This window comes from Clarias gariepinus, chromosome 2, assembly GCF_024256425.1.
Source record: "Clarias gariepinus isolate MV-2021 ecotype Netherlands chromosome 2, CGAR_prim_01v2, whole genome shotgun sequence".
NCBI classification, from domain to species: Eukaryota; Metazoa; Chordata; class Actinopteri; order Siluriformes; family Clariidae; genus Clarias; species Clarias gariepinus.
Window position 1 is genome coordinate 9,543,551 of NC_071101.1, and position 25,345 is coordinate 9,568,895.

General features: G+C 42.0%; 1 protein-coding gene across 1 annotated transcript in view; it reads right to left on the minus strand.

The window, feature by feature from the left end:
* Positions 1-205: 205 nt before the first annotated feature.
* ctnna1 (catenin (cadherin-associated protein), alpha 1) overlaps positions 206-25,345 on the minus strand; it is a 117,970-nt gene continuing 92,830 nt past the window's right edge. Inside the window, exons 15-18 of the mRNA XM_053516174.1 lie at positions 23,310-23,491; positions 18,423-18,528; positions 3,564-3,698; positions 206-1,985 (exon numbers count right to left, since the gene is read on the minus strand). Coding sequence (XP_053372149.1) covers positions 1,695-1,985; positions 3,564-3,698; positions 18,423-18,528; positions 23,310-23,491 — 714 coding nt within the window. The 3' untranslated portion in view covers positions 206-1,694. The remainder of the gene's footprint in view (positions 1,986-3,563; positions 3,699-18,422; positions 18,529-23,309; positions 23,492-25,345) is intronic.

The window sequence follows — 25,345 nt, forward strand, 5'->3', positions numbered from 1 at the left end:
ACAGCATGACCTTGAGTGTGATATAGTGCATACATTAAAATTTTAATCCTTGTTTTAGAATCAGTTTAAGCAGTTTATAGCAAGGTCAAATGTCTGACCAGAGCTGCTGTTGTGCTTTTAAAATACTGTTAAGATTATAAATGTTTATTATTAATAGCATAACATTTAAACAAATAAACAAAAAGAAAAAAAATGGACACAGTCATTGTATAATTTTTTTTTATTCATTTTGTTTAATTAAAGGAGTTACAACCTGAACTAAAAAAAAAAATAATAATAATCAAATTTGCTCACGGCAAAGCAGAAACACTGCATATTATCTAACATTTGTAGTGTTTAAACAAGAAAAATATCAAATCGCAAATAAACAGCTTGGAATTGTAATAAAATGGAATTTAAACACAAACTAACCGAACATCCTTAAACCTTCCGTCACATTTCATCAAAACGGCTAGTTCTTTCTTTACAGTATGTCGCTCCGCTCGAGCGCACCGGAAATCACTTTGCTTTCTCCATGTTGCATCGTTCACATACGATGTGCGTCACAGGCGAGTGGAAAATTTATTTTCCCCCATTACACCAAATAATAATAAAAAAGTTGAACAATATTCATTCAAAAGAAAAAAAAATACTTTTTCTGTTTAAATAAACTGAGCAACCGATGTGAATGTGACTGTGTATGTGTGTGTATGTGTGTGTGTGTGTGTGTGTGTGTCTAAGGCTGATGGGCAAAGTGATGTTTTGGGGCCCGATTTCGAAATGTATGCTGTCATTTAAGATCAATGGTGCTTGGTATCACTCAGGGATCGACTACAACCTCGTTCGAGTTTTTGCGACTTTGACTCGTAAAATGAAATTGTTTGTGAATAATAATGCTATGTTTAAGCGAATCGGAGCGGGAAAAGGACACTTCTAGATATATACACCATATTAAACAACGGGTCACGAGGAGGAATGATGAAATGCAGTAATATAAAAAAAAAAATCTTATTTGTAATAATAACCATGAAACAGATCAAAAGTCTAGCGTAAGCAACAATTTCAGGTTGATTTAAAAAAAAAAAAAATAGAATGCTAAATATATGCTCTTTTTAGTGTTTGGTTTTTTTCTTTTAAATCGAAGGTTAATATAAAACTATTTTCCAAAAAATCTGAGTAGAAATACAGGATAGACAGCGACTTTGGTCTTAAAACTAAACCTGTCTAGGAATTATTGCATGTGATTCAGTAAGTAAGGTAATACAAGTTTGCATAGGTCTCAGACTAGAGAACGCTTAAAGACCTGAAATATGAAACGACACTAATGAATAAAAAAAAATAATAATGAGTAAAACATTTCAACAGGATAGGAAATCAATCAGTACAGAATGGAAAGGTTTAAAAAGTTCCCTCATCCGTTACTTTTTATATATATTTTTTCTTTTTCCCCCTTATACCTTGTGAAAGGAGAGACTGATCTCTGAAGAACGAAGGTGTGGAATAAATAGACGCAGAGGAAATGAACATGTGTGGCTGAACCTCCAGCAGTGGTTTAAAGCGAACTGTCCTGCACAGCTCACACACATCTCATCGAAATCGTTGCCCGAGTCGTGGTTGTGGGAAGAAGCGCAATCAGGTGTGTGTGCTCGTGTGTTAGAGACAGAGAGATTGTGGAGAGTGAAGCAGAACTGTGGAAGTATTAAATACGGTGCTGCTCAGATGCTATCCATGGCCTTGAACTCGCTCAGAGCCTGCACCGGGTTGATGTGCTTCTTCTGAGATGACCTCTTGACCCTGTTGGTCTGGCCGTCGTCCTGCTTCTCGCGCTTCACCAGAGGCTTCTTCTCGGGAGCCTTCATCTTCCAGGAGATGGCTGGCATGTTGAGGTTCTGCATGCCCTGGGACTTCTGGTACTTGGTGGAGGCCACGTATGAGGCCTTGACGGTGGACACCACGGCGTTCATCAAGTTCTTGGCGGCTTGGATCAGAGACATGGCGCTGTCCAGCTGCAGAGTGAAACGAGCAGGAGGTTAGAGAGTGTTTAGCTTTAACGTTCATTTTTAACAGTAAACCAAAAGGAACAAATTCATGAGTTTGCTGCAGTTCTGAAATGTTTACTTACTATATTTCATTATGTTGTATTACACACTGGCAAATATATTAAAATTAATTCGCATTTCAGTTACAGAAACTGCTGAATATTTTAATTTGAATACATCACACTGAAGTCGGAAACATTTATCAGCATTACTGCACTATGACGAAAAAGCACTTAGTCTTCAATGCTTGCACTCTCAAAGACAGATGTGCACAGCGAGACACACAGAGACACTCCCAGGCACACAGACAGCCAGACAGACGCATGAAGACAAACCTAAACCGAAAGATGGACACAACCAGAGAGACATACAGGCAGGCAGACACACAAGGACAGAGTGACGGGCACTCAGACATCCAGACAGACGCACAGACAAACTGTTGACAAAGAGACACATAACAAGAGACCATAGAAAGAGAGGCAAAGACAGAGAGATAGACGGACAGCAAAGACAGAGAGATAGACGGACAACAAAGACAAAGACCAAAAGACAAACAAATAACGTCTTAATTCTTTTTTCATTTAAACTGTTATTTATAAACTAAACCTTATTTGCATGGAAAGAAAATTAAAAGCCACTTTGCAGATTAATTCCACAAACATTTCACCTGATTAACAGTAATTTACTTGGATGTAGCGCTGTAAACAATTTTATTAAGTAATTTATTTATATTTTCATGCTCATCGGTAAGAGAGTAACAAGCGGACGGCTGCAGCCCTGACAGTCTAAACACCTCACAGGTTTTGGGGTCGGATTTTTGGCTGCAGTGTATTTATATAAAAAAAAATTTAAACCCCCGGAGCAGGTGAGCTGATGTGTATAAACACGGCGGCGCTCCGTGCCTCTCTTTATCGGGACGCAGTGCGAGAGTGAGGGCGCCGAGTCTAATTGGGGTCATTAGACATGAAAAGGCGAGACTGCGGGCAATAACTGCGTAACCGCACTAATACCGGCTGTGTGATGTTTCATTTAGCTACAGTCCAGGGTCAGAGCCGGCTGATTGGTATTCAGCATGGTGTCCTGAACAAGAAAAAAAAAACACAACAAAAAAAAAAAAAAAAAAGACGCCAAACCTTCACCTGGTGCTAAACAACGGATGGTGAGCGGCGTTAGTGTGTGTGTGTGCGCCCTGTACAAATAGAGTAAAGACACGTGATATTGACTCCCAGCATCACACGTGTTTATTCTGAGAGAGAAATAAAGACATCTAATTATCATGACATTTACCATGTGCTTTGAGGAAAAACAGTAAATAGATTTAAAAAAAAATTATCTAATTAAGAAGTTTCAGTGTTGTTCAGTCCTTGTTCTTTCTGAAATAATATCGTTTCATTGTTATCGTTTTAAATTTTCAGTGTTCTTGAGTTTTCTTGTTTTAAATGTCAACCATAAAAAGAAGAAAAAAAAAAAAAAAGACACATCCAGGATACAGAAGATGATGAAGCTTGCAGAGAGGAAGGAGACGTTTATTGTTGGTAAACTCACCCCGGACACGACCAGCTCGCCTCCCAGGTTCTGCACTTCAGCCTTCACCTTGCTGCAGATGTTAAGCTGGTGGCAGTAGAGAGCGATACGCTGCAGGTAGGCCAGCAGATCCTGCTTACACGTTGAGTCAGGACACTGCACATCAGAGAGAGAGAGAGAGAGAGAGAGAGAGAGAGAGAGAGAGAGAGAGAGAGAGAGAGATTAGTTTATGCAAACCACAGCGCCGGCACAGGAGCATTTTATTTCATCAAGTAGTGCTTTTAATTATAAACCCTTGCCAAGCAGCTTTAAAATCACACACTCTACTAAGAACATGGAAACATGCACACACTCAGTTACACTGTTCCTATAGAGAGAGAGAGAGAGAGAGAGAGAGAGAGAGAGAGAGAGAGAGAGAGAGAACAGGGGAGAACAAGAGGGAAGGCATTTCTCCAAAGGAAATAATGTAAATGCAGATTATCTGTTCCTGCCACCCAAAAATATAATCAATTTTCAACACCATCATATTTTTGTAAATAAAAGCAATCAAAAAAATGTTTAGAAATGACATAAAATATGAAATAAATCTCACTTAATCTTAATTTATGATTCCTTGCGCCACCTGCTTGAAAAACCAAACTAAACGTGGCTCCCTTTTCTTCTTGCTACCGTTCTTCCTAACATTCTTGGGACCCATGGTGCTATAACTTCACTAAATCTTGCACAAAATGCAAAAACAAAAAAAAAAAAAACAGAAAACGGGCTTTCCACTAACACAAACAAGTTTTGAACGACTTCCGGAAGTACAGACGACACATAGGCGGCGTTCAGGTCCGGCACAGATGCTCGCTCATACTGTACACTGAATAATCAACTGTGTGTGACTCAGGAGGAAGAAGTGTTAGTCTTCGACTTGAGCTCGATACTTAACATATCAAATGTATGTGACAACCAAACAGATTACACTGCCTAAAACAACACAGTGTCAAATTATTGACCTGCATCAAACAAACAAACAAAAAAAAAATGCTGGGATTGATCACACAAACACTTAAAGAAAACCCAAAGTGGACCAATCCAAACCATACTCCATCCTATTTCTTTAAAACTACTTTTCAATTCTTCTTATTAAAAAGCATTCAGTACTGTAACCTGGTTTAAAAGCTGGTGTTAAGAGGGTTGGACTTCAATCGGAGAGAACAGAGCAGTGTGTGAGAGAGAGGCTGATTGTTTCCACAGACATGTGAGGTTAGAGAGTTACAGTTACAGCACTTACACTGACACCATGAACAGCCACGACTCAACCACTTATTCATAACTTAATCAAACCTGACACTCGGCTGTGTCTCTTTATTCCAGTTTAGAGGTTCGTGCTGAGACGGTGGGTTTTGGGGGAAAAAATAATAATAAAATACAGCGCTGTGAACAATAAGCAGTGTGTAATGACCGATTTGTCTTGAGCGCACAGAAATGTGGACGTGTACACGCATGATAGATTCTGTGTAGCAAAAAAAAATTTAAGAGAGAGAGAAAGAGAGCACGAAAGGGTAGTATGAGTAAGCAGGAAAGATAAAAAAAAGAGAAAGGAAATGAGAGAGATTAAAAAAAATAGATGAGGAAAGAAAGAACAGTAAAAAAAAAAGCACAAGAAAGCAACAGATTAAATAAGATGAAAGGAGAGAGAATAAGTGAAACAGTGAAAAGAGAAAAAAAAGTGATGAAAACAAGAGGGGCAAATAATATGAGACAAGGACAACAGACAAGAGGAAGAGAAGGACAGGGAGAAAAACTGAAAAAGGAAGAGAAAGGCAGAAAGAAAGAATAGTAAGGGAAAAGAAGAATAGATAGAAAGGGAGAAGGAAAAAAAAGATTGACAGGTGAATGAGAGAGAGAAGCATAGAGAATGATTAATTGAAACAGGATGGGGACATAAAGACAAACCGGAATAAAGCAAAAGGGACAGAGTGAACAAAATATCAGGGGAGCGGCACAGTGAGAAAGAAGGAATGATTGAGAGAGATAGCGCGAGAGAGCGTAAAAAATGTAAAGAGAACAAAAATAGAGAGGACGGTGAGAAAGAATAAACGATAGAAAGTCAGACAGAGAGACAGGAAAAAAGTCAGACACATGGTGAGAGAGGGAAATAAGGACTTGTATCAGTTTATGCAATCACCAGCACTGACACAGGAGTGTTTTGTTCCTTGACTTTTAATTATAAGGCGCTTTAATGCTTTACAACACACACTCTATTAAGAACATGAACATGTGCTCACACATACACACACACCTCCGCTGTCCCTACAGAGCGGGAAAGTGTTAGATTTATACAGATATGGAACGGAACGGGCCGAGCAGCAGCCCGAGTCTAAAATAAAACCAGCTCGGTCTGGAACACACACACACACACACACACACCTCCTCCGCTGGATTCTTTCAGCCAGCAGGAGGGGGAGGGGATGAAAAGCGTCCCTGACACACAGAACAGACACGTCAGTACTGAGGCTGGGGCTGACTTCGTTTCCTCCCAGATGTTAAGTGCTCATGCTGCCAATCAGCGACAGCCGTGTCATGTGACGTCACGAAGAGAGAGACGCACCCCACTCTCATCAGGCTTGACGGTGTTTTGTCTTTCGGTGTAACGCTCCTCACGTACATCTCGAACAGTGCAGACTGCTGACTAGACGCCACCCGAGTCATCGGTCACGCGCGCAATTTTATCAATCGCTTTGATTAGCATTAACTCTCAAGAAGCCATGCATCATCGTAGCGCAGTAGCAGCGTCGGAGTGGCTTGAGCGCGAGGACGCTCATAAAAATGCACGGCTCCGTGTTAAACGCTCCTCTTCAGGAGGAACCCGGGCCTCAGGAGTGCCATTACGTCTCGTTTGATCATCCTGCACACTCCATCTCCCCCCGCGCTCTCTCTCGCTCTAACACGAGCTTCACTTTTCTCTCCATTAGCTCAAACGGCGTTAAGAGGGAAGGGGGAAAAAAAGGCTAAATTATAATCAATCATCATGCCTGCTGTCTTTTTGCTCACGAGTCAGAGAAAGCACACAGCGAATTCAGAAGATGCTGAGAAAAGAGAAGGAGAGAATAGAGAGAGAGAGAGAGGAGTAAGCAGAGGAACAGTGGAGCGCTAAAGCGCGGGTTGCTCAGCATGCTAATGAGGGACAGGAACGCTCGTGCTGAAAGCCTCGCTTGTGCAAATCCTCTCCGAACAGGAAACAGCACTGCCTCTACCTTTCCCTCCCACACTCGCCTGGACATGACAATGTATGACGAGAGACACGCGTGAGGAGAGGAGAGCGTTGCCCATAATACTGACGGCCGAAACACAGTATTGGGGTATTTTTTTTAAATATGCATTATACAAAAGATTCTAAAGTTTATAAAAACATGGCAGTGACCAATCTCGCTTCTAAAAAAAAAAAAAATCCAAGTTGTTTTGGAAAAATGATTTTAGATGTGCACCAGAAATGGCAATTTTCAGCGTTTTACTGTCTCGCTTCAAACAGATAATAAAAAAAAAAAAAATTATATTTCTTCACGAGTTTTGATACTACAATTTGTATAGGCTTATAGAAGCAAATGAAGAATTTGTAAAAATAAAATAAAAACTGTTGCTTAAATTGAAGCATTCCATGTAAAATTTAGGATTTAATTATTTTTTTTTTATTTACAATGAATTTCTTTAAATGCTCCAAATTAGACACGCACCTTATGTTATGTGGTGATAAAACAGGGAACCATAGTTTAAGTTAAATTATTATTATTTTATTCTGACCAATAATAACTGATCCACAAAGATCATTAAGATTCCAGGGTGACTTCAGTGCTTGGCATGAGAGACGATTTTGGTAAAAGCTTAAAAAGCAAAAAACAAACAAAAAAATCTGTAGTGTCAGTAACCATGTCAGATTAATACACTTTTAATAATATACTTTTTCAGGTTCATGTAAAATCCAAATCGGCCAAGTTTCATCTGAATGACAGTTAAAACCGTTGGAAGATTTGAATTTAAAAAAAAAGTAACCGACACTACGGACATAAAAGGGCATGAAACTGTATTTACTAAATGTGTCTTTCCCACCACCAATACCACTTTTTTTTTGCCGTGTACATGTTAAAGCATCCAGCTGCTGAAATTTAAACAGAGATGATACGACGTGTGTGAAAACATGTACCTACACAGTTTCGTTCTTCCCATTGCTGCTCTTGTGTTTCTGGTTCTTCCTCTTCACACACACACACGCAGTGCTTTACAGTCTCTAAGCACTCTTGTAGATAAAGGTCAGCGGCGTTTATCATATGCAGGAAAAAAAACCGTTTCTAATCCATACACTTTATCTTGGAAACGACGACGAACGCCAGCAAATCCTCATTTAATACGCCATACAGTACATGCAGCCACAGAACAACATGGAGAGAAACACGAGTGACAGGCTGCCGTATCGCTACACCGCTAATGCAAACGCTGAATTTTAAAATGCACCTGTATCCCAGAAACAATAACGATTAAAACTTTAATGAGTTACTAATTAAAACATTTAAAATGATGGATGGATGGAATGCAGTTAGGCGGATGTACAGAAACCGGGATAAATAGGGAAAAAAAATAGACAGGTAAATAGACAGATGGTAGATAAACGGATAGAAAGATTGACGGACTAATAGAAGGATGGACGGATAAACAGACGGAGGGACGGATGGGCAGCCAGACAGATTAAAGGAAAAATGGATAGCTAGACAGATGGTAGATAAATACTGTACATAGGCAGGTAGATAATCAGAGATGGATGAAAAAATAGACGGAGGGACAGACAGATCAACAGAAAATAAAAAGGTTGACAGACAGATCAATACGTGGAGGGACAGACAGATCAACAGATAAGGCAATAAAAAAGGTTTACAAATAGACAGATCAATAGATGGAGGGACGGATGCACACAAAGCAAGATAGACAAATTAATGGACAAATTAAAAGGTGGATAGAGATACAGATGGAGAGACAGACAGATAAACAATAAGTAATAAAAAGGTTTACAAATGGACGGATCAATAAATGGAGAGACAAATAGACAAAGCCAGATAGATTAATTTAAAAGGTATGGACAGATGGACAAATTAATAGAAAGGCATACAGATTTAGACAGACAGACGTCAAGTCAGATGAATGAATAGGTAGACAGGTATTTAAATAGATCAAAGGGAAAAAATGGATTAATAGATAAGGTAACTGAAAGATTGATCGATATAGATGAAAAGACGCATGGACAGAGTGGGGGAACAGGTTGATGGGTAAATAGATAAATTATTAGGTAGATGGATAATTAAATAGACTGAAAGCAGATGGCTAGATGAACAGGTGCACAGAGACAAATGTTTGGATTCTTGCTCTAGCTTTAACTCAGTTACTTATTATAATATTTTGAAAAGCAAGTACGTAAACAAAGAAAAAAAGAAAAGAAAATGCTTGAGGTTCAAGTCAGGTGAAAGTGACGGAGAGTCACTCACGGAGCTCTATATACACACAGGTTATAGAAAATACATTTTGAGGTTGTAGAGGCTGTAATGATATACTGTAGTAACAATTAAATCAAAACTAAAAACCATCTTTTTTCATGACTAAAAATTATATTTAATCAGCAAACTAAACTAGATAGTCATTGATGACGTCATCACGGTTGATTATGGCGCAATGGTTCATCCTTTAAAACAAAAAAAAAAAAAAGAGAAGAAAAAAGGTTTTATCTTTTTTTAGTCATCACATGCAAAAACAACCTCGAGCTAAATTTAAAAGCTGCTGAATACATAAGAGCTATTGAGTAACTGTGATGGTTGTAATCCGATTAATCGTTTCAATAATCAATATCTGTGAATCAATCAATTCTGTGACTCTGGTCACTAAAGATGCAGAAGTTCTGTGAGAGTTTTAAATTAACACCTACACCCCAACACGTGATCACAGCGATTAACTCCGCTATAAAGAACTGAATCCGATCGGGACGCCAGTTCCCCCACCCGCTACGTCACCTGATCCTGTTTACGAGTAAATAATAAAAAAAAAAAAAGTTTATGACACCACTGTGCCCGAGAGCAAAACTAAGAAAAGCAACCCCAAAATGCAGCAGCTAGAAACCGAGCTAATCCTCATGAATCTCAGCGTGATAATCAGCGTTTACTGGGTCATTAACTTGTTTGATGAAGTTGCACTGAAGGACTTTTGGAAACGGTTAAAAAACGATGGCAGTCGGTTAAGCTGGATTTTTCTTTCCTCTCCGCTCATGCATGCACAGGTTCCTTCTTCGCTCGGGTGTCTTGAGTTTCTTTTCCTACCAAACAGAAGTTGATCTTTAAAAAAACGACTCCTTAACCAGTTTTTCTGTCTGTCTGATGAGAAAGCGCAAGCGGAGCGCTCCTGAGGAAGATACAGATGGTAAAGGAAGACATTTCATATTCTGCACCTTGGCATTAAAACATCCTGCAGCAAAATGACTGAAGGTGGAAGTGCATCAGTGTAAATGCCACACGGCCTGATGAACTGCAGCCGCGCAGGGGCAACAAAACTACACTGACCTTCAGCACAAATAAATGATGAGCAGAGGGGAAAATGCCGATCCGCCCTAAACTCGGCATCTACTTACTATTATTCTCATCATCCCTGCCGTCATCGCGTTCATCGTCTACACAACACTCCGGTATGGTAATTAGATTCAGAGCATTGTACTAGACTCTCTTGTTTATTCCGGCCTGAAGGCCGCCACCGCACGTTATTAGATGTGCACCTAAAACAGATCAGGCACATTTCCATTTTAATCAAGTCCATTCTTCAGGCTTCATTTTATTCATTATTTATTAATTTTTTTTCGCTTCCACTTATGAGTAACATGCACTCTCCACTTATGTAATCTCACATCACTGCTATATCTATAGCAGCAGCTCATTTACACAGTCTTGTATCGAAAATGCTCTTTTTCCAAGAATCTGGAGGAGACCGACGACATTTTGTCTAAACAGTGATCTGCTTCTGTCCTCAATATGACCGGCTTCCTTATCCGATCTGCACTAGAGTACGCTGTATCGTTCGCAAGACTACTTTTTTCACCAGGTACGGTTCCTGAGTGCAAAATGACTGTGTTCTCACTGATCAAAATGGACCAGACTTTGGGGTCAAGTACTCTCAGAAATGATCCCAGGGTCTAATGTGAAACAAAACTCATGCAATACATGTTTCTGGTTTCCATGGGAGCTTTACAAAGACCGGAGGAGACGCCAACAGACATCTACATTCTGTCAGGATCTAAGACTAATTAAATATCAGGTAATAACTGGAAGTTAAATATCAGAATATTGGTATAGAGAGAGAGAGAATGTTAATTATGTAGATTATGAGATTTCATTCATTCTTATTCACCACCTGCCCCGTTTCCTAACCCAGCCTGAGTATAGAGACGAGCCAGATACTGAACATGATTTCATTTAAAAAAAAAAAAAAAAAAAGGAAACCTAGTCAGCAGGAGGGAGCGGGGTGGGGGGGGGGGGGGAGATATGACACACCCTTTGATGACTTTGCAGTAGTGGCGAGCTAAATACACACGGAGCACCAACAGAAAAAGAAGAAAAAAAGGCAGCATTGTGTTTGGACACTTCATCTTATTTTTCATCCTATGCATTCGCACCGAAGCTTTGGCATTAACGTAATCACAGGAGATCTGATCCCAGGTGAGCAGTGACCAAAAACTCCCTGACAAAGAAGTTATACAATCATTTGAAATGGGTAAAGAAGCCATGAGGGAAAAAAAAATGTTCAAGTAAAAAAAAATAATAAAAAAAACTTAAAAATAAGCAAAAGTAATACAATGGCAGGAAACCGCTGAGCGACTGTAGGACAATGCAGTGTTAGTGACGCAATCTACTGTACCTACCACTGTTTCACAAAAGTGGATTTAGGCCAATGCAAATTAACACTAATATTTTACATATATAAGCTTGAGGTCATGTACTGTATGCAGAAGAAGGCTGATTGTGCTTTCCTTGGGGTCTTATATTCCTGTAAAAAAGATACTAATAGGCCATGAAGAAAGTATGTGTTTCTCCAACTCATAAGGCGTCACCCAGTCCAGTTGGTACAGTAGCTGCTGTATGATGGGTGGAGCTGGCTGGTTGGTGGAAATTGGCACGTATACATAAAATGAATTAAAAAAGAAGGGGGAAAAAAGGAATACTATATAACCTTTGAATACATCTCATTTTGCAGTGATGGTCTTTTTATATTGAGACCCCATGTGTTCAGGTATGTAGACATGGTGAAGTTGATCTGCTGAAGTTTAAACTGAGTGTCAGCATGGAGAGGAAAGATGGTTTAAGCCACTTTGAATGTGGCATGGTTGTTGGTGCCTGACAGGCTGGTCAGAATATTTCTGAAACTGTTGATCTACAGGGATTTTCACTCAACCATCTCCAGGGTTTATAAAGAAGGAACTGAAAGAGAAAATATCCAGTTAGAGGCATTTCTCCAGGGAAGATGCTTTTTTTTGAAGGTCAGAGGAGAACGGGCCAAAACGGTTGGCCCAGACTCAAAAACTTAGAGGTATGCTGAAAAGCATCTCTGAACACGTCAAACCTTGAAGCAGATGGACTAGAGCAGCAGAAGGCCACACTGGGTGCTGCTCTTGTCAGCTAAGACCAGGAAACTGAGGCTACAGTTCACATGGAAGATTAGAAAAACGTTGCCTGGTCTGACGAGGCTCTGGTCTTTTTGCTATGACACACGGATAGCCAGAATTTGGTGTAAACATGAAAGGAAGGGTTCCATTCTACCATGCATCAACAGTTCAGGCTGCTGGTGGTGTAACAGCGTGTAAAGCAGATTCCTGGCACACTTTGGCCCTCTTAGTACAAATTGAGCATGGTTCAAAAGCCTACCTGAGCATTATGGCTGACTGTGTCCATTCCACAGGATAACACCCTGTCAGAAAGCTAAAATCTCAAACTGTTTTTTTGACCATGAGGTCACTGTACTTTAAATGGCCTCCACAGTCACCAGATCTTACTTTAATAGAGCGGCTTTGGGATGCGGGGGAACAGGAGATTTGCATCATGGATGTGAAGCCGACAAATCTGGAGCAACTACGTGATGGTCAAGTCAATATGGACTGAAATCTGTTTCTAGCAACCAGGCAGTTCTGAAGGCAAAAAGGGGGCCTTTCCAGTACTACCTAATGAAGTACCAATTAATTGCACAGAGGAACTAAATTTATAGATATACAATTTATTTATGGCTGTACTGCCTTGTACATTTGTTTTGTTGTGAAATGTGACTAGATGAGCAAATGAGTTGACCAGCATGAGTAAAGCTTTTAATAGCCAACATAAGCAGCCAACAATTTAATTAGGAAATAGTTAATTACAAACAGAGGGTGAGTTGTCACTTTTTTTTGGTATATTTTTGGGGGGTCTGGGTTTAAAACAACGTTCAGTTGCTTGACAGAATTGCAAACCGTGGTATCAGGTGAAACGCTGAAGATTTTGATTCATACAAATTCACATTTCATACAAACTTAAATAATTCTTTTGACTGTGTAAAGCTGCTTTGCGGCAATGAAAATTGCTAAAAGCGCTATACAAATAAAATTGAATTGAATTGAAGATCTCCGTGTGTGTAGAGGCAAAAGCCAGGTATAGTAACAAAAATCTTTAATCAATAACTTATTTATAAGAAGTGCCTGTTAATAATGCTGTTTTGAAAGAAGAGGGAGGGATGACTTTTAACAGAGGTTTTTAATCTAATAGGAGTGTAGGGAGCATCACTTTATGTAGCTAATGCGTTTTATATTGCATTTAAATGGCTCTCAGATGGATTTGGAGCGGCTAAACATAAAGCCATCACGGACCATGAAAATCAATCAGGGGGCATTTGGAACAGAGCGATAATCCCTGAGCATTTACTCCGGACAATTACCTCACACCCGTCGAGACGCTGGGGCTGATCTGCTTTGCTGTTAAAACGCTTTAGTCTGACCGACGCATGACGAAAGCGTTCGATACATGCAACATTATAGATAGCATATAACATTACACACGCGGATATCGTAGCAGTGCTGACTTCTTAAACCTGGTTGGTCCAAGATTTTGAACTTGAAAAATTACGAATACAACTATTTCTCACATGTACCTTTACATCACAATGAAATGACGTGTTTTTTTTGCTCATCCCAGTTAGGAAGCTGGGGTCAGAGTGCAGGGTCAGTCAGGATAAAGCGTCCTCTGGAATATATAGAGTGAAGGGTCTTGCTGGCAGATTGGCGATGCTGGCGACTGAACCTTCAACCTTTCGGTCAGTATCTCGGAGCTTAACCCGAATTAACTGCTGCCTTCCTGGAAGTGTTTGACTCCTTACAAACGACACCTTTTGTTTTAAAATCTGAGCTACAGTACAAGAGGCAGTCGTAAAATTCGTATTATCGTATGAAAGTGTCAGGCGTTTGGCGACGATGAGGTGTGGTTGAACTTCAGCCAAAAAGAAGGCTTTTTCAAAGAGCCTTAGTTTGGAGAAGTGCGTCACCTCAGATGGAGGATATGTAGAGGAGGACCAAACTCACGCGTTTTCATTACATCGTTTCTTCTTAGCAATAATTTTATGACGGCAGCTGGTACTTTTGGATGAATTGGATGTATCGTTGGAGAGAAAACGGAGTCTACAATTACACAAAATAGGCTAACCGAAATCTCCGTTCGTTCCCACACCATGTATTCCACACCAGCTTTCCCGATACCTCACACAGAATCCATCAGCCGCCGTCTCAAAACACCATCAATCCCGGCGTCCCTACACACCCTACCGAGCGAGCTGATGGATGAGCGACCGAGCCGGCGTGCTGATTTAGGTGTGAGCGAGCGCAGGAAAACTGCCGCTATGCCTCCTATTAATAAACCCAGCATGACCGGCGTCCTCGCGACAGTTTTTCCCGAGTCCTGACTGTAAATTTGAGCCGTCGCTGATTAAAGAGGAGAAACGCGGCGGACCTCGGGCAGCGGAGGCGGAGGTGAAGTGTGAGAAACGTGTGAAATGCACAACTGCATTAAACTGTGGGGTTTAGAGAAGGCAGGGAAAACCATGTTTCAGCAAATGTGCGAGACATAAAAATATATATAGTGCTTCAATCTATTAGTCATCGCTTCAAATCCAACATGGCTGCCGGTCTGTGTACAATTCGCTCATGAACATTTAGAGTCGCTGTAAAGGGATCAGCAGCTGCTCGGATACTTTAACCTTATCACGCGGCACTGATTGTGTGATGAAGAGCCACTGGCCTGTGTAGCTCCAGCCCTCCGTGCATGTGTGGAGGAGATGATTATTGATAGGACGAGCAATGCATTTCACATTGACATTGTAAATCTCAATTAGGCAGCATTATTTGTTTGCCAGCATGTTCGGAGGAAATTTACTCGAGCTGCCGAGTGGAACTTGTAAATGGTTAACGAAACGCGGCGTACAAGCGCACGACCTACATTCTGGAATTCCGGCGTTCCCACTTTCATCCTGCTTGTTAACAATCGTTTAACTGGGGAAAAGAGACAGCAGGGAGGACGGAGTCTGGAGTGGAACTGTTCATCACTGACTGTACAAGACTGAACGCTTACATTCCTACTATTACATGACTATTCATGCGGTGTGTGTGTGTGTGCGGTGGGTTGGGTTACACACTTCCTTTCCTTGTTAACAGTACCCTCTGAGCTCTGATACAGGATCACACACACACACACACACCCAAGCCCCAGCTGACTGATTTAAATGTAGGATGGTGTAAACGCATAAATAATGAAAGCAACTTTGCTTTAGGCAGCACCTGTGTTTCAGTTCAGACACCCTGGACATCTGCCTCATTCCCTGTACACACACAAACACCTGCATCTTTCCTTGTCCCTGTCTGTCTCACTCTGTGTCTCTCTCCTCTTCTCATACTGTACTTCTGCCTTTTCGTCCATCAATCTTTGGCAGTCCTTTCATCCTTCTAGCTCCCTCGCTGCATTCGTCTGTTTTTCTATCTGTCCGTTTCTCTCGGTTCTTCCATCCATCCGGCTGTCCCTCTCAGTCCTTCTGTCCATTTGTCCGTCTCTCTTCATTCATCATTCGAGTCGCTAGCTCTCTCCCCCTCTCTTCGTTCCTCACCGTCCACTGGTTTGTCTCTGGTGGTCAGTCCCTCCCTCTCTCCGTTCATCAGCATTTTTCTCTCATCCCTTATTCTACTTAACTGTTCGGTACGAGACAAACGTATGTATATGAATATTTAAGTCAGAAAATCCGAGTGCATTTCCCTTACTCTCTCTTCGCTCAGTGTGTTTAGCATCCGAGTCGGTGCGCGTCTCTTTCTTTGCTCAGCGTGTTGAGTAAGCAGTAAGTGTGTGACGGTGATCTGCGTTAGCGCGTTGGAATTCTCCTCCAGGAACAAGTCGCTCCTTTATCCAAGAGCGAGATAAATAAAATATCAGTGTGTGTGCTCCAGTCAGGCCTGCTCATTATGCTAGATGATGGGAAAGTAGTGTGTGTGTGTGTGTGTGTGCTGCAGATGTTTCACCGCATGCATAAGAGCAGATATGGCTTTGTGGTGATGAGGATGAAGCTGTGGAGTTTAGTATTCATGATGTGTACAGAACAAGGACGTGTCCAAACCATGGAAGGAAAACTCCTTCACGCCGTTGAGTTTATAAACATGCGAACATACGTGAGGGCATTACACGAGTATGTGTGTGCTAGCCAAGTGCATTACATGACGTGACATGGTCTCTTCATCTGCCAATTCATTATCCAGTTCCATCTCTCTCTATACCATCCACTCTCTCCATCCATCCCAGCCTCTTTTCATCCATCCATTCTCTTTATATCCATACATCTATGCACCATTCTTCATTCATCCATCCACTGCTCCATCCTTTGAACAGAATCTCTTGATACTTCATTTATCCACCTTTCACCATCCATCTTTCTTAATACTTAACCACTTTTTTTCTTCCTTCCATCTCATTTCATTCCATTAATACATCTATTGACCCCTCAGAATCTGTCCACATCTCTACATCCTTCAGTCTATGTATCCATTTAAGTCTATTAAGTCATCTACTTCATATCCATCCATATTACGCCAACACTATTGCTATCTATCCATCCAGTGGTCTATTTATCTAGTGGTCCAGTTTGTCCATTATACACATGATTTCTTCACAGAATTACGCAAAACTGGCCAGACAGAATGTAATGGAACTTTGCCGAAGTTAGACCTCCACCATAAAGGAAATCAAAATGTTAAGTAAAAGCGAAAAAGTTTTGTGCCAGATTAGAAGCCGGACGTTTTGACGGCGTACTGCACATACATCAAACCATGGGCGCGTCTTAAATCGACCGCTGGACAGAATTTTATGAAACTATTTAAGCACTTTAATATCTGGCTGAAGTTTAACCTGCACCATAAGTAAAGTTAAAATGTTTAGTAAAAGTGTTATGAACAGTCATGTGCCGGATTTAATAATCTACTTTAAAATAAGCTACTAATACGCTACCTGCTCAATGTGAACAAACTGCACCAATAGATATTAATTAGAAAAGCTAAACTGAATATTTTTACTGGGATTAGTTTATATTTTCACTTTGGCTGAAATAACAGCGCTGAAGTGCAGTGAATTTTACCGTTTTAAGACAAAACTTGTCTTTAGTTCTCTCTAAATTTATGCATTCGTGCATTCTTCAGTATTTTTATATCCTTATATTCTTTATTCTTCTGTCTCTCAACTTCATCCATCCATCCATCCATCTCTCCCTTCCTTCCTACCCCACCTGTCTGAGCCATTCTTTATCTCCATTTCCTTATTTCTTTCAAACTTTGGACCTTCAAATATTGACACAATGCAAGCCTTTTCATATAGTGAGCTAAGCGACATTCGGAATTTGAGGGGGAAAAAAAAAACTAAAGGAAAACTCATGTCTATTCCCGGACCTGTGTATTTCCTCCAGCATCTCAGCTGGTGATGAACAGACCACTGATTATCCATCTGCAATCAGAGAAGTGAGGACTGTAGGAGAAATGAATCAGAACATCGCGTGGACTCTCAGGTGTAAGAGTGTGTAACTCGAGTGTGTGTAGGTAGTTTTATGAACAGACTGGATCGATTAGCAGTGTTCTTATGCTGAGGTTTTAAACCCACGATAAAAAGATGCCAAGACACGGAGCGATCTGAGGCAAACGCGCACACGTTCCAAGTTCTCCTGAGATTCCCGAGTAGATTCTAATATTCTGTAGGAGCCTCAGTACTACACACTCCATCAGAAACTCTGTTCTAGTTTTAAAAAGCCTATTTTAAAAGATTATAACAGAGTGTAATGTAAAAGAAGGATTAACAGGCATCCAGACACTTAAGTAAGATGTAAGGGAAGTCTCTGGAGATCACCGCCGACATGAACCGCATTATTTCGCTTTAATGAGAAAACTTTACAAGAAACTCACTTTTTAATTGAGGTCTAAGTGCCGAGTTCCTTTAAAGGGGACCGATTACCCAAAACTCGGTCTAGACATTTAAAGCATTTAAGATGGGCCTCATGTACAAACATTCTTCATTTTTGTTAGGCACTAAAACAGAACATCTGGAAGAAAAGTGAACCACACAGTATATAAAAAAAATAAATAAATAAATACCTGAGCTGGTGCTTTAGCACACATTGAGAGAGCTCCAAGACCTGCGCTAACTTGATTAAGAAATGGTAACATATGGGACCTTTAATGAAATGCACACTGGTAGTGCACCAGTGTGTGTGTGTGCAGGAGGACAGATACAGTGAACCCGGAAAACGTCTAAACACCGTCGGATTAGCAGACTGTACACTCACCTGATCGGCGATGGTGCGTCCCAGCTTGTCCATTCTAGACCCAGCCTCGGCGATCTTCTTGGCGGCACTGATGACGTCTGATGTGTTCTTCAGCGGCCCTTTCCCCCTTTGAGAAAAGAAATAAATACATACGTAATCAGTACATTTCACATCGATCCACATGAGCCTCTTCTGTTCAGTCTCGCTCAATTCCTGGGGTCACTGACCACCTCTGCATCATCTGAACACTTGGCTCCGCCCATTTCTGCACAACAGCCTAAAGCTGACCAATCACACCCTGGAAAACGGTGCGAACTAGGCCTGTGCCGACATTAAAATATGAATGTTTTGGTGCAGCCTTAAAACGATCAGGATGTAACCGGCAGCACCGGGCGCACCGAGACACACCGTCCCAGCCGTGATTACAGCGTCTGATCAAACGCTCCCCACTGGATTCTTAAACCCTCTCAGCCGAACGGCTCTCATTAGACCCCGGGCTGTTTGGGTCACGCTTACTAATGTACATATTTACTTTTTTTTTTTTTTTGTGGACTTGTAGTCTCTCAGGCGGGATGACGTGGCGTGGTGCGATGCTTCGAGCTCTCGGTGTAATGAGTCGGTGCTCTGTAACTCGTCACGTTCCTCCTTTCGGTCCTACAGCATCCCTCTAAAAGCCCGGGAAGACTCTGCTGGAGCAGCACTCGGCTCTCATCAGCACCACGCTTCACTGTACAGCTAAACCTCAGGCCCTTATTAACCTCACCGACTCCCTCTTCTGACACACACACACACCATTCTGCCCGTCTCCACTTCTGTCTTTCTGCCCATCCATTCCCTCTTGCTCACTTTGCTTTCCGTCTCACTTTCTCCCCTTCACTACATGTCTCACTCTTTCTGCTCGTCTGTCCCTTTGTCTCTGGGCCTTTCTGTTGCTTTTCCCCCCTCCATGTGGAAATCCATCTGTCCACCCGACAATCTACATCCTTCCATTTCTTATCTCTCCCTCTTCCGGTATTGTCCAACCATGTCTCATTCTCAGCCTGTCTCTCTCTCTCTCTCTCTCTCTCACCATCCTTACGTCTCTGTTTATCCAAGCATTCAGGCAAAACACTGCATCGGTGCTGATCTATTACTGATTTTATTTTTATGTTATACATATAATACAGAAATATGTGGCTAAAGAAGCTACTTCTGAAGTTTATGCAACATGCAAGTGACTGATCTCGCTTCCCGAAAAATTTCAAGTTGCTAACTTTAGCCGTTTGAGAGATGATTTTATACGTGGCCCCAAAATGGTCTTTTTTTTTGTGTAATACTGTCTCACTTTGAACTATAGTCATTTAAAATGCTCATTATTTATATTTGTTTATGCAGATTGATACTAAAATTCTAGAAGCATATGATCGACATGTAAAACTTTTTGCTTGAAGTTTTTTGGTAAAAGATTAAAAAGCCAAAAAAAAAAAAAAAGCGCAGTGTCCGTAACCATGTAAAATCTTAATTTAGCATTTTTAAATAATACACTTATCAGGTTTGTGTCATTTTATGTGAAACCTAAAATCAGCCAAGTTTCATCTGAATGACAGTTAAAACCGTTGAAAGATTTGAATTTTAAAAAAAAGGAACCGACACTATGGACATAAAAGGGCATGAAACTGTATGCGTTTCTTTGTATATAAAAAAGAAACAGATATATATGATAAAAATATAAATGTGTATTTACAAAAAAAAAAAAAAAAGATTGGGAGATGAGCATCAAATATGAAAAATGGTGTTTTATGAGCCTATCTGAAAATTCACTTTTTCACCCAGGTAGGACTTATTTTCGGCTGATGTGCGTCGGCATGTGCGTCTCCGTGTCTCTCTCTCTCTCTCCTTAAAAAAAATCTGTCCATCTCTTACATCCTGTGCCTGTCCATCTATTTCACTCCAAACCAGTCACTCTCCCCACCTTACTGTCTCTGGGTCCCTCTCTCCATCTGGTTACGTCTCTTTTTCTCTGACAATCAGTTTCTCCGTCACTGTCTTTCTCTCCGTCCCTTATTTCAGCTGTACATCTGTCAGCGTTTCTTCCTCCACCCATATGTGTGTCTCTCTCTCCTTCCAATTGTCCATCTATTTCTCTCCCTCTTTGTGTGTACAGGACAGGACAGCTCCAAGGTGACCGCCGCTCGTGTTTCAGATCTTCACAGCAGGCTCCGCTCCTTAATACAGCTGGTGTGTGTGTGTGTGTGTGTGTGTGTGTGTGTGTGTGTGTGTGTGTGTGTCTGTGACGGGCCGTGAAGACGATAGTCGTCTTTCGTTTACACACTGCGGAAGGGATCTGACCCGTGCTGAAGCTCCTCATTCCTCAGCGTGTTGTTTATGTCTGTCTCCCTCCCACATGGTGCACTAGACTTTACTTCCTACATCACTAACGAGCTCGAACGCCGCGGCTCTGAAAGTAACCAACACGGCAGGCGTGCCGCGCTGTACGACAACGTTCGTGTCACGACTGGGTGTCTTCTGGGGTAATTAACCAACAAGAGAAAAAAATCATTTCAATTTCTCTCCACTGCATTAACCTTCACGCTTCAAGGTCAGAGAAGGTCGATGATTTCACCGCAGGCTGTGTTAACACGCTACCATCCTGCTTCACACATTTATGCAGGTGGCGAGCCTTAATCATTCTCACACACACACACACACACACATTAATGTTTCAGCACTGGTGGCCAAACAGATGTTCTGATCTTTGCTTTCCGTCTCTTCGGTTTGTAATGATGAGTGTTAACATTTTTTAACCTCTAGCAGAAACAATAAAGCTATTAACAGCAACACGATGCACTCGCTGCATGGAAACACACAACCGCTTCAGTAATGACACAAATTGTCCCATCACGCGCACACAAACGGAGAGAGACGCATAGATGCACACAGGGGGATAATCGAGAGAGAGACGGAGACAGAGCGATAAAGAGGCCAATCATGTGAGAACGACCAGGCAAGAAATAAAGATATGAAATAAGAGAAATGTTGCAATACACAAAAAGACAGACAGCAAGAGACAGAAAAAAATGTAACAGAAAGAGAGCGATAGAGAGACAAAAGCAGGCACAAGCAGTGATCAAGAGGGAGAAAAGGACGAAAAAAAAAACAAGAGATGCTAAGACAGAAAGAGAGACAGAGCCAGAGCTACAGAGAAATAAAGACACCAATCAAAAGACAGACAGATCAGGGTGAGAGAGCAAGAGAGAAATAAAGAGAAAGAGACAGATCTGGACGAGAGAGAGAAAAAAGGAGAGGGACAGACATATCTAAGTGAGAGACAGACAGAAAAAGAGAAAGAAAGACAGATCTGGGTAAGAGAGAGAAAGAGAATGTGGATATGAATCCAGGTCACATGGCTTCGTTGGTCTGAAATGATTGTGTCAGCCTGATGCTTCTAGGAGACGCGTGAAGATCACAAGGTCAATCAGCACCAGGTTCACCTCAACAGCTGAGACTGTCTCTGTGTGTGTACACACGCATGCCTACATCCTAATCCCACAGATAAGACGCACAGACAGCTCGTCTGCACTCATTTAAACTTGTGCCATATTGGAACTGGGTGTTCTTCCCTTACGACATGTCACTTCAGGTAAAGTGGTGGAGGGAGGAAGAGGAGAAACACACACACACTAAGAGCAGATGGCGCTTTGGTTTGTGAGGAGGCGTAAACGTGGGTGACCCTCACGTCCCCTTTCCACCATGAGATGATAAACACAGCTAGCACGTTCACTTCGCTGTCTCGCCCCGCACGCCCACTAGGGGGCACGCCGGGCCCAGGGGAACCTCCCTATAATCAACTGCACCTGATACTCTATAATCTCTCTCTCGGCATCATTCGACTTTCCTACGAGTGTGTAACCCTGGTGTTTTTGCGCACACACTTCTCAGCACCAGCGTTACACTCTGATGATCGTTTAACCCCCAAGTTTAGCCTTCAGCTCTTCAATAAGCGTCTCACTGTAATGGGCACTGCCGATTGTCGAGCCTTTTCCCCCTGATGTTCCAATACTTCTGGTCCTCGAGATGAGCATCACAGAAAACTGTCAGCATTGATGAATTTTCCAGCTGATGGTTTTGACTTTTTTCTCGGTCGGTGATTGAGGACGTTTCTGTTCCATCCTCTGCTGTTTACTCTCAGACTTGTAATGATGAATCCGTGTCTCGTCACGAGTAATGATTCTCTTCAAGAAACTTTAACCTTCATTAGAGTATCGCTCCAAATTGTGTTCGCAGAAATCCAAACGCTTCTGTTTAGGCTGCTCTTCTTTCATGCAAAACCACAAGTCAATTTATCGCTCGCACCGCAGTTACAGATGAACTGATGTAACACGTCCACACCTGCACAGATATGACCGGGGAGACGGGAGCCTCAGACGGAAAGCGCTGATGAGGAGTGTGGATTGTATTTAACTCACCCTTGAATGAACACTTCATCTTCAAAGTTCATAAGGATATTAGACTGGAGGAAAATTTCATATGGAATCATGCGGTCACTTATCGGTTTATCAAAAACCCAACTTCTGTAAGGGACAAAGACTGCAGTGATGCACAGGAGTGTGTGTGTGTGTGTGTGTGTGTGTGTGTGAGAGATGAACTAGAGCTGGCTGTTCTGCACCGAGAGGTCGGAATGCCTTTTGAGAGAAATGAAGCGCGTGGCTCGGTTTAAATTAGACCTCGGCCGCTGATGAGCGCTGCTGGAAATGAGAGCGAGAGCGACGCCAGACCATTTATTAGGCTGCTTTCTGGTTCGTGAAAAGGTCACAATTAAATAGTACCACACAGGATCACGCGCACACACACACGAAAACCTTGGTTAATAAATATAAACAAACCCAAAGAGGAAACGGGAAGCTTCCCCATATTTGAGGGCGCACTGACCTGGTGAAGTCGGTCATCTCCATCATGATCATGCACATCTGCTTGGCCAGAACGATGATGTCATTGCCGCTGTCGTCCCACTTGGACACTTCGGCGTCCAGTTTGCTCTTCTCCTCCTGGAAGCTCGCCACCTGCTCTGCAATTTTCGCCTTCTGCTCCTGGGGCAGCTGAGCCATGATGGCCTGCAGTCACACACACACACACACACATGAGAGAGAGCATAGAGCCAGCAGACACTCACACTATAATCATCTCTCTCTCTCTCCCCTCATTGATTGTTCTTTCGCTGTAAATGACAGACACAGTGAGAGGGATCTATGACGGACAGATAACAGAGTTGGACAGACGTACAGACAGATGTTAGAGAGACAGACAGATAGATACACAGCTGGACAGACATTAATTTAGGCGGAGAGAAAGACATTTAAACAGACAGACAGGAAGAGACAGTTATAGACAAAATTAAATAGACAGAAAGAGACAATTAAATAGACAGGCAAAATGTTTCGAGAGAAACATGTTAAAGAGACTGACCATTAAACAGACGGAGACAAAGAGATGGACAGTTACAGAGAGAGACGGAGAATTTAAAGAGTGGGGGAAAAAACAGAGTTGAGCAGAGACAAATAAGAGACAGTCACACAGCAAGACAGACAGATTAGCAATGAAAAACATAGAGACATAGTTAAGATACTGAATGAGGGACCGCTAAGCAGAAAGACAAAAAGAAAGGGACTGAAAAAGCAACAGACGCAACAAAGGGACAGTTACAGGAATAGTTAAGCAGAGAGACAGAATAAGAAGAGTCCAACAGTTAAGCAGAGGTGAAAAGAAAGGGACTGAAAGACAGAGCTGCAGACAGACAGTTTAGAAAGACAGGGACAGAGTTAAGCAGAAAGAGGAAGAGACGAAGCTGTGTCAGACGGAGCTGATGAAGCTTGCTAATGTGCGTGTGAGAGACCAGAGACCACAAAGCTGGTTCCTGCAGCCCAGGTATCAACACTCCAGCTCTAATCTGCTAAAGCTCACACACACACACACACACACACACACACACACACACGTATGTTAGACACACACACAGGAGCACGGCCTGGAGATGGCTCCTCTCAGGTTCTCTCCTAAACGCTCGGTACAGCTCCCCTCATCGTTACATCCTGACCTCAGTACGTGCGTCTGCATCAGTTTCTCTCTCTCAGCTCCGGCCAGGACGCCGCGCCGGGGTCGCGTTATTACGGGCTGATGAAAGAGAAGCGATCAGAACCCCTTCAGCTATGGGATTCATCTCACCGTGTAGAAGGTTAACCAGATGCCTTTCACACTCTGGCTCCTTTTCCCTGCCTGTTTACTTTAAGCCTGATGATAAGAGCGGGAAGCGCGTTCCTTACTGTTTAAATGAAGCGGAGATGAATACGCCGGGCGGGACACGCCTAGGCCCTTTCTGCCAGACGTCTGACTCGAGACGGTAATATCCAGCTCGCGTTTGTTCCCATTGTGTGAAATAATGAAGCATTAAACGAGCGCTAGCGCCGGCTAAGCGGGACAGAAAGCCGCGACGTCTTGGAGGAAATGACGGCGGACGCAAACAAAGCCTGTGTGATGGTTTTTTTTTTTTACTTTGGATTTTTGTTATCGGATGCTTTTAGCGAGGATAGCCGAGCGTTAATGAACGAGGCAGAGGAGGCATGATGATGAACCCGTGGTGCTCGGGAGGCAGGGAACAACTTTTTCCTGTCTGTCCGAGGCAAACCATCATTAGCAAGTGAAATGTGTTCGGAAATATGATTGGAGGAGAGACTAACAAGATCCCCAAGTACTGCAGGAACGAAAGAGACGCCCATCACCTCACTGCACACCTTAACACAGCGTACAAGACAGAATACATTCAAAATAAGTAGAAAATAAATAAATAGATAAATAAATCCCGCTACACTATTCGTGTCATGCTGCATTTGTATTACCAAGGCAACAGAGAGGACTGTGTGGAGACCAGAGCGAGAGAGAGAGAAATATCTAAGGAAATGTTTTTTTCCTGT